Raw genomic sequence first — 11293 nt, 5'->3', positions numbered from 1 at the left:
GCAAACTTACTTTAATTCTGTGAGGTATGGTTGTGAGCTATGTGCATAGATCGTTATAAAAGACTTTTTTTTTGTTATGCTTAATGTAATTAATGAAATAAAAGTTAGCAAAGCTTTGTTTCTCTAAATACTTTTTAGGATTTGTTTCTACAAATCTATTTTCACCTGAAGTTGTGGTTACTTTGCTTGGATTATCTTTTGCTGTAGCCAAACCGTTAGTGATTTCATCAAGGCTTAAAGTCACTGTTTATTTATGTGTTAGTAGTTATCATTAACTGCTTTGTAAGTATCTGAGGATATCTCTTCAATATGCTGGAAAATTCAAATATATGCAGGTCACTTCTTCATAAAAGTAATTAATAGTTAATAAAATGTTGAAATTTGGGAAAAAGAGTGGTGTATACCAGCAAAAATATTCAATACTATTAAGTATGTTTTTTTTAATAACAAACAATGTTAAATTTTTTTGAGAAAATATTGAATAAACAAAACAAAAAAGATGAAAACTTTAGTAGATTATGGTGTACATGAGTATGTTTTAGTTGGTAGTTCTTTTGATACTTGAAAATCATATTTTGCCAAATGGGGTTACTAAAAAAAAATAATGCTAATTTGATATTATATAAATTGAACTGTTTGACAACTTGTCGCAGGTCTCTTCAGTAAAGATTTTTCCCATTGTGAATCTAAGTTACTGTCTGAATAAAGGTTATTAGAACTGTTAAGGGCATCACGATCGTTTTTCAAGATCAAACCAGATTCATTACCTTCATCAAAAATGTTGATACTATTGTCATCATTTTATTTATTTATTTTTTTTAATTTATTCCATATTTGTCATGCTGTAATCATTTTTCCAGCAAAATGGAAACTAATACGTTTTTAGAACGACCAAGTTAATTAGTTTATTGATTTTCAAGAATTATTACCTTATTCTTTTGACTAACAAGTCTAATTTAATTCATTGTTATTTTGTTTCATTCGATTATAGATAACATTATAAAAAAAAAGAGTAAGCAGGTAGGACAAAGCGTTTCGGAGATACTTGTTCTTCTAAAAGAAAACAATGTTACTTTTCATGAGATGGGAGAATGGACTCTAATTATGCAGCCCACTCTTTCCAAACCTCTTATGAATTAAATTAGTTAATAAAATGCTTAGGGGAGCTGGGTGGCACAGTGATAAGGCACTGAGCTACTTACTCCAAGGATCCGGGTTCGAATCTGGCTGTGACAGATAATTATCTATTCTGTTGCTGTAGCCTTGAGTCAACACTGTGGGTTCGGGAGCCCCTACCTATAAATTGAGTACTCTTAATTAGGGAAAAATATGGTGGTTGAGCGGGATTCTGACCAAATCGTCTCCTTGCACAACCGTTGTTCTAGTAATAGTACTTCCTTACTATGAACTGCACCATTGACACTTCATGGGTTGTAGTGGTTGAGATTAATTTTTTATTTAATAAACTACTTAATTAAATTATTATCCATCGACTCTTTCTTTTTTATAAAAATATATTTCAGAAATAAAAAAATTTAGTATCATTATCTAGCTTGGAAACTAACACAGTAATGTACAAAGTTTATTAGGTAAAAAAAAAAAAAGCTTGAATTGTAGTTGGAAAGTTAAGGAGTTGGTCTTCATATTTTCTGGTAATACTCTTGTATCTGGAAAAAAAAATTCTATTTTTCGATTCTGAAATGGTGTGACAGATAGGATTTATTTCCTTTTCAATGGAAAGTGCAATAGAAGGATTTTCATATATTATTTTCCAGATATAAATTTTTTTTTTTTTAAGCTTTCTTAAATTTTGAGTGAATTTGTATCTTATTCTCTCAAGGTAGTTTTAAAATTAAATTTTTCTTTTTAATTCAGTATGTTATATATATTGTACCTTTAGTATTTGAGGATGTACAAAATTTAAATACTAAATGCCTGAAAACACTCTAATGTTATTCAGGGATTCATTAAAAATAATCAAAAATTTTACATGGCTTTGCTTGTAGGTATAGCTATTAAAAATGGCAATATGATTGCCCATTTTGTTCAGGTCAGCCTAAATTTTTCTGAGACTCAGTTAATGTTGACGAGATGCTATCAGATTGCAGTCTTACTAATGTGTTTTATTTTACATTTTGTAATTCAAGTTTTTTTTTTTTTTTTGAGCGAATACTTGAGATATCTTAGCAAAGTAGACACCAGAGGGTGCCGTAAACGTTTGTAAGACATTATTATTATTATTATAATCAACTGCCTTACCCTCTTCAAGGAAATACAATTTATATTTAATTACAGTCTGTGATTCTTTTCTTTTTTTTTTGAGCCTTATAAACATCAAGTATTTATTTTGCTCAATCGATTATTTTACTCATCCTTTTAGGTTTATGTGATTAATTAATTTATGTAAGGTTTTCTAACTATGTTTCTGTTGAAGTTATGTTTCCTGGTCAGTCAATTGTCAAGATGTGATTTGTATATTATTTTAATATGTTTTAATGGCTAAGGAAAATTAATTGTTATAGTTTTTATTTTTATTTATAAAATTACCATAACCTATAACTATTAAAAAAATGAAAGATGATTTGAATGCTTATACTAAAATCCTGCTGAATCATATGGTGCTTTGTTAATGTTCATGCTTGCTAATCTAAATCTTCCCGGCCATCCCGCCCCGCTAAACCCCAATTTGACGACAGTGCTATATCACTTTTGAAACATTTATTTAAAACAGGAAGAGGAGACTTCTGATAGTTAAACTTAAGTTTAATTGAGCAACATTTAAAAGTGGCTGAAATTGGAAAACGATATATAAATGAATAAAAAGAAAAAATATCTCAATCTCCTTTATTGTATTGAATTTAAAAGTAATATTGTGACTTTACAATATGATTGTATAAACTTACATTGTGAATCTACATGAGACAATTGAGGTTGTTAATGTTCAATAAACTTAAATATAAATTATGGCTTAATTTTCTTGACATTCAGGGAGTAAAAAGACAATAATTTGTTTCTTGTTATTTTTCTCTTTATTTTGGTTGAAATAAGTAGAACTATTTGAAGAAAAATTGGTATAGTTTCATTCCCAGAGGTTTTAAAAGAAAGTTGTCCTTGTTTTAACCCTTTTTATAAATGGAACTTTGTAAAGCATTAACAAGAATAATGGGCTGATCTTATTAAATCAAAGCTGTGAATTTTAGTTTGTTTTCCAATTTTGATAAATTTACTTGAATCTCTAATAATATCAATTTAATGTTATAAATAAAATATTTATTTTTCACATTGGAAGAAGATAGTTGACCATATGAAGTGGATTGTAGAAAGATAGTCCGGGTGGCGGTCAATAAAGCTATCAAAATAGTAAAAGAAAACTATTTATTATCTAACGTTTCGCCCCACTTTGCACGGCTTCGTCAGGGCTGTCTGATGGTAGTAACAACTGTTCAGTTGTCCTTTGTACTACCATCGGATTAATTTTTATGTAATTTATTTTCCATATTAAAAATAGAGTTTCTTGTCACAACAATGGTACTAACTGTAAGATGAGGATTCAAATTATCAATTGTTGGTCATATATTGATTCTTAAGAAATTTAGAAGATTTGAACGTTCTATAAAGTAATGTGTTGATATTACAAGGGTGGTGACCCTTGTTCCTATGTCAAGAATGGAGTTAATATAGTGACATTAAAACATATAAAAATAATTATTATGCTTAAATGTTCCTAAATCTCGACAATTTGTCATCGACTGTGTTTATGCCCTTACACTCAACTCATGTTTATGTGAACAGTGCTTCTTCACATGAACATAATGTAGTTCTTTCTCCTAATATCCTGTTACTTATTGGCTAGCATTGATAATTTTTAATGTAAATTTTTTGTTTTGTTTTTTAACCTAATTTTTATATTTTTGTAAGATAATTGTCAATATGTTTATATGTATAAAGAATAAAAAAGAAATTATTTATTTATTATATTCTATGTAATATTCCTTGTTAGAGTTAGTTTTTAATTAATAATTTTAATATTGTTTCACTTGTGGTTAGTTGATATTGAGATAGGTTTTTATTTATGTATTTTACTCATTGAAGAATGTAAATAAACTGTTAATTAATACTTTTGTTATTCATAGTAGTAATTATTAGAAGAATCAAATTGGGTTCATACTTTTGCATTTCTAACTTTCAGGCAGAACATTGGTTTAATTCTATTTTATCTATTACTAGCAGACCCGGCAATGCTTCGCAATTGCTAGATTTAGGGATGTAGACAGATTGAAAGTTATTTCAATTCAAGTTATTATTATCTATTCGACAAATAGAAATAACTTAACACGACTCAACCAATCTACACCAAACTTGGCGGTAGTTTATGGCTCTATTAACTACACCAAAAGGCACAAATACAAAGGGGATCTAAATGAACAGATTAGAACCAGAGATAAAAAACAAAACGTATGAAAAGTTTTCTTTATTTGAAATCAATATTTGCCCTTATAAGGGCATTAAATCTAAATTTTATAAAATTATTATTATTATCAATTCGGCTCCACAACATTGTCTTGGACTATGAGTGATCCAAGATACACAAACTCGGGGACTTTTCCAAAAGTCTATTCTCCGGTCCTGGGGATTTCCTCTGTGAACATGTATTTGGTCTTTTCTGCATTCACTTCAAGTCTCATTTTTCTTGCTGCTTTAGCCAATTTCATAAATACATCAGAGACAGCTTGGAAAGGGCGTCCAGCAATGTCAATGTCATCAGTGTAAGCAAGAAGCTGTATTGTTTTGCTGAATATTGTTCCACTCACTTGAATTCCAGATTCTCTAATGGCCTTTTCAAGAGATAAAACGAGAAGGCAGGCCAATGCATTCCTCTTCCTTAGTCCTCTTCCTGAGACAAATTCATTAGATCTTGCTCCCCCAATCAGCACCATGCATCTCGCCTCTCTCATGGTTAGTTTAATCATTCTAATTAACTTCTTAGAGATGTTGAATTCTCTCATTGCTTTGTAGAACTGTCCCCTATGAATGCTGTCATATGTTGCTTTGAAGTCAACAAATAGGTGGTGCGTTTTGATCCTGTATTTGTGTCCTTTCTCAAGCCTGATACATAAGCAGAATATTTGGTCAGTTGTGGATCGTCCTTTCCATAAACCACACTAGTACGGATCTAAGCTCTTTTCTGCAAGGAGAGTAGGCGTTGAAAGAGGATGTTGGACACCAATTTATATGCACAAGAGAGTAAGGAGATACCTCTATAATTTTCACAGACCATCCGATTACCCTTTTTATGGATTGGACAGATTATGTTCTTATTCCAAGTTTCATCTGTCCAAATCTGAATGAAAATGTTCTGGAGTATTTTCACTAGCTCGCTTCCTCCAGATTTAAGTAGTTCTGTAGGCAATTCGTAAGCGCCCGGCGCTTTATTATTTTTAAGCCTGGCCATGAATCCAAAATCTCATTATCAGGTGGTTCCATACATTGATCACTATGGTTATCTTTATGGAGATTCTCCTCATCATCATCATCATTCTCCATGAGATCTTTGTTGAGAAGTTGGGAGAAATGTCACTTCCACTCTGCGAGTATATCCACCATATTTGTAAGGAGCTTTCCGTCCCCATTCAGGAAGTAGGTGGATTTTGTTTCTATTTCTATTGACTGCTCTGAAGAATTCTTATCTAATCTATCAAATTAAATCTAAGTAAAAAGAGCAAACATTCAACTTTCTAACAGTTGTATTAACATCAAAATTGGATAAAAAGTAAAGGTGTAATGAACTATAATATGAAATTATATGGATAATGGACACAATGAGAAACAAAAAAAATCCTCCAAACAAATTAAGTTCAAAAATGTCTAGTTTTAAACCACATTGAAAAATGTTATGTAAAGATTTCAGACGACACTATAAACAAATATGATTTGCTTTACTATAATCCTGATTATGTTTTGTTTAATTTTTAGTTGATAAAAAATCATTTAATATAATTTTCTTTTTATTGTTCAGAAAGAGACATATCGAATGGCCTATAATAAGCATGAAGAAAATGCTATGTGGCAAAAATGCTTAATTTTGTTAATAATATTTTTTTTTACCAGATAAATCAGAATAGCCTATAACCTTCCAGGAAAATCCTAAACATTTAGCAAAACTGCCATCAAAATCGAATGATCAATGTGGCAACACATAAAATACCAACAAACAAATATTGATTTTTATATATTTGATTTTTTTTGTTTTCATTCAGCATGAATAGTTTTAATTTTGTAAGAATACAGTATGTATAGTTCTAATTTTAATCTGAAATGAGTGAGTCCTCTGCTTCAGGTATGAGTATTCCATGATTGGATATCTCTTAAAGTTGCCTGATGTATTCCAGGCTGTTGGGAGTGGATCTATAAGGCTGTTGTTAGATGTTAGCCATATTACATATACTTCATTAGTGAGTTGAGATATTAGAACACATTGGAAACAAAGCATGTGTTAGCTGGACTACATTAAGTTTTCTACATCTTTTTTTAATTTTTATTTTTAGCAGCCTCGAGAGATTTTGAAAAGAATTTGTTTACGGCCATTCTAGATTTCAAAAACAAAAAATTTATTACACAGTATTTCACTGCTAAAACAGGTTTGAATATACCATTAATATTAATTATAATGATTTAACTAGACCCTTATATCCTTAATCTATTTAGGACGGGATTTTTTTTTTCAAACAATTTTTGTCTTTATATTGTTCAGTTTTAATTTAAAAAAAAATTGTTTGCTATGGAAATCACCTAATTTGGTAGTTAATTCTTATAAATTAGATAGATTAGACACCGTGTGTCCAATGCAAGGTAAAATAAAAAAATTTATATATAAATAGTTGAACGTATAATTTAAAATATAAAGATGGTCAGGGTTGTGGTGAAAAGAACAAACTATTTATTGTCCGACGTTCCATTCCACTTTGCAGGGCTTAAAAAAAAAAAAAAAATGAAAACTAGATGTAGGAACACAAAATTTAAACACTAACAGATGGAAAATGCTGGAATATAATTTCACCTCAAAATTTTAACATATAAAGAATAAACAACCCCTTACAAATAAAAACAAAATATGGAATTGGGTGAAAACCATAAGAAAAAGCTTGAGGTAGAATTCAAGAGAAATTATACACCAACATAATATTGAATAATAGTACTAGAAAAAGGAGGAAAAAGCTCGAAACGTTGCACAAATAAATATAGAATATTCTAAAGGAAGTCTCTTTTTACTTCAACATGAATATTTATATATGAAGGTATTTGTTTTATTTTTGTAATATCTCAAACAATAAAAAAAATATATATATAAATAATTGACTGTATAATTTCAATTAATGAAGAAAATGGTCAAGGTGGCAGTGAAAATAGAAGCAAAAATAAATAACTATTTTATTTTGCCCCACTTTATAGGCCTTCATCAGTGGTGTTCAGGTTGATAGCTTTAGCAGCCAAAGTCGACCTTGAACAGCCCTCATGAAGCTTTAAGTGAAGTAGGGCGAAACGTCGGAAAATAAATAATTAACTATATTTGTTTCTCTTTTGACCGCAACTCTGACCATCTTCATTATTTAATAAAAAATATTTTTTATTAGATGTGTTCAAACAAAGTAGCGATATGTACAACCTTAAGTTTTAAATAATTAAAATAGTTTAATGGTATTTTTTTAATTAATTTGTTCTTCTCAAAATATTGTATTATTAGAAAAATTATTTGCTACATGTATTTTGTGCCAAAAAAAAAAGAAATAGTTCCATTCTATCTGATTTCATATCATCTGGAAATCATATATTTGCCCTAAAAATGCTGTACTTATGCGTAGAATCAATGAAGAAATTCATAAAAAAACAATTATTTTAAATAACTTAAAGAGTATTTTCAGTTTTCTGATAACTTGAAGACTCAGAGGCTACTTCTCCTTTTTTTTCTTCGATTGTAAACAGAGATATAATACTTAGGTACAGGTTTAGAAAAAAAAAAATTAATTCTTTTTAAGATTGAATTTTATTAATAAATATAAATTTGTAATACAAAATTTGAAAAAAAAAAAAATAAATAAAAATTATAAGAGAACAATGAACACAATTTAAGCGAAGTAGTTAATAAAAACGTACTTACACAAAGTAATAAATTTTATTAGTAGTTTTATTATGCTAAACAAACCATGTCAACTTTTAGTTGGTCAAAGAAGAAATAATCAAACATCACATAACTTAGTCGAACAGAACTAAATGTCAATAAATTAACCTTATAAAGTAATAAATCAAAATAGTTCTAAATAATACACATTTTTATCAACTATTAAATGGAAACAGTTCTCTTTAATCTATAGTTCCTCTAATAGAAAACCTTGAGTAAATTAATAGCATACTTATATATATTTATTATATATTTCATAAATCTATTAAAAAAGGTTTTTTTTTTATTTTACTTTACAAAGGTAAAATCCTATCACAATTAGATTAAAACATGTCTCATAAAATATCTATTATATTTAACTTTTAAATAATTAGGTGATATTTAAATTCGAATGCTCTCGTACACCACAGCTCCTTCAAGAAATTTCTTCGAAAAACATAAATTTTAAACATTAAAAAATACATAAAACAAATTACAAAAATATAAAACAAAACAAAACTGAAAATTGCACATTATCAATACACGAAAATAAAGGAACTTAAAAATGGTAATTTATGTTCCGCAATGAAAATATCACTACTTATGCACGTAAGTAGAATTTCATAGAATAGATTTATTTCTCAAAAATACATTTATCATCCGTCAAAATTTGCGGTTCATCCATCACAAAATATAACTAGAATCAAAACTAGACAGTTACAATGTCATACCTTCACACTAATCATGACTAGTAAAGAATAAATAAGAATGAAAATAAAGTACACCTAATACACGCAAGCTACTATAAGAAACAACATAACGAGAATGGCACAGCGATCACTCAATTTGTGCGGATAGAGAAACTAAACCCACCGATAGCTACGACATGCAGGAATGTGAAGCAGTACACAACTGCTGGACAGATTCAAGAGAAGCGAGTAGTTTTATGTAAGCAGGTTGTAATCTATGGTTATAGCACTACTGTACCAAACTTAACAATTTCAATCAGTTTATATATATATGGCGAAGAAAAAATTGGTCATAGGTAAGAGGCTCGAAACAGCGACAACAAACTTCATTTAAAAAAGATATATATTCCTTCACCGTTTATACAAACAATCAATTAGGTTCAAAATGAAGCAGAAGTAATTTATTACCAGCAATTAAAAAAAATAAGCTCTCTTTGTTTCAAGGAATAATTTTCAAGTTTTCTCCATGACAGATCCTATAATAATAAAAATTAGTCAATAATCGCTCATTCATCCTGCTTAAAGGGTTAATAAATGAATGAGACAATTATTCAGAGATTCTACAATACACATTAAAAAATAGATTATTATATCAAGCGCCCTCAGCCCTGGCCTATATTGACTACACTTAACACTGGCACAAATAAAGAGGTCGGTACAAAAGGAACACAAGCACACAGAGAATGTAATCCACGCCTCGGCTAGACTGTAGTCGCAGGGGCTGGTGTAGACGGACCAGGCTGAGGCGTGGGCTGGGCTCAGTTGGCACCCTGGTTGCACAGCCTATAGCATCGCACGTCATTAGCCAAGCGGAAGATGTTCTGAGTGAAAGATGGCAAGTCCTGCAACATAAATAATATTTTAACATTATAGCTTAAAACTCCATTCTCAATCGTCATTAAATATTCAAAAAAGGATTTGCTACGAGTGAATACTATAATTTGATACTAAGATAATTTTTAACTAAATAATTTATTTATAGAAATTGGGTCATTTCATATAAAATGTCCGTTTTCATTATTTCAGAAATTCAATGTGGGATTAGTGTACTTGAATTGTTTACAGATTATAATGAGCCATTATTAATCCTCAACATTGAACCATTATAAATTTGCAACTAATTGCACATTGTTCAATATGTCATTGAATATGACCAACACACGATTTACCAGTAATTCTTTTTTGTTTAAACTTGGATACTCGGCAGCCCAAGTTGCAAGTGCATGTGCCACATTTGGGAACGGGTGTTGTAAGAAATGGACTATTTGCCGGTGGTTTGAAAATGTTTTGGATGGTGACACAGATTTGGATAACCAAGAAAGAGGAAGACCTCCAGCTGCAATTGGCGACAGTCAACATAGGCTTACTGTGGAAGAAAACCCTTACCAAACAGATAAAGGACTTGCAGCACAACTGAATACAAGAGTATCAACAGTTTCTTGAGGCTTAAAGACCATTGTTAAAGTAAAAAAAGATTGATCACTCATCAATGGAACCAGAGGATAGAATTTGATAAAACTCATATCAGAACATTCCCACAAAAATTTCCTTTAACCAAATCGGATGAGGCGTTATAAAAATATATGCCTGTGAAGGAAAATACATTTGCCGATGTGTAAGCTATAATGATGATGAACTTTGATAAAATTCTATCAAAGCTCCAAATTGCACACTCTCTGATAATTTCATCAAAATCAGATTAACGGCAGTAGCTGTACTGCCTCAACGAGGATTTGACTAGAGACAGACAGAACCAGATTTGTGATTCTCAGGATGAATTGTTTTTGGCTTCCTGCATGAATACAAAACTTTATTACCTTTGATAATGAGGAACAAAAATATGCAAAAAGCAAAATATAAAAATATTACAGAATCCTAATGATTAATAGTTGACATGTATGTAAAAATATCATAATAATAATATCCTATATATAATAATATCGTAAAGCTCGTAAATAGTTGATATAAAATATCATAAATAGTTCACCTTCGATATATATAAATGAGGAGATGTATTAAGTATTATAAGAAGATAAAGGCTATCTGAGAAAAAGTAATATTAAAATTAAGGAGGAAAGAACGAAAAATGGGCAGGGTGCAGTAATAAAGGAACAAAAAATGGTCAAGTATTTATTTGCTGACCTTTCGTCCCACTTTGTTGAGAGCTTCTTCAGGGCTTGAAAGATATATAAAAATACTAATAATATTTTGACAATGTAGGATAATAAGATATAAAAACATGAACTAAGGTAGTGTCAAAAATATATAAATATAAGTGAAAATAAAATTATATATAAATGAACTAAAAGAAGAAATAAAAATAAAAAGTAGTAGTATAAAATAAACAATAAAAGGATATATAAAAATAAATTTACATAAGCTATTAGAT

At 29.6% G+C, this 11293-nt stretch overlaps 1 protein-coding gene across 1 annotated transcript in view; it reads right to left on the bottom strand.

The window, feature by feature from the left end:
• Positions 1 to 8094: 8094 nt before the first annotated feature.
• Positions 8095 to 11293, bottom strand: part of LOC106681882 (ellipsoid body open) — a gene marked incomplete in the record, with an annotated part of 25808 nt that continues 22609 nt past the window's right edge. Inside the window, 1 exon segment of the mRNA XM_067049916.1 lies at positions 8095 to 9746. Coding sequence (XP_066906017.1) covers positions 9663 to 9746 — 84 coding nt within the window.

The sequence above is a fragment of the Halyomorpha halys genome, unplaced genomic scaffold, assembly GCF_000696795.3.
Source record: "Halyomorpha halys isolate HHAL.00 unplaced genomic scaffold, Hhal_1.1 Scaffold21.1, whole genome shotgun sequence".
In the NCBI taxonomy this organism is placed as follows: Eukaryota; Metazoa; Arthropoda; class Insecta; order Hemiptera; family Pentatomidae; genus Halyomorpha; species Halyomorpha halys.
Note: the sequence above shows the minus strand (reverse complement) of the source record. Positions and strands in the feature narration are given on the sequence as shown.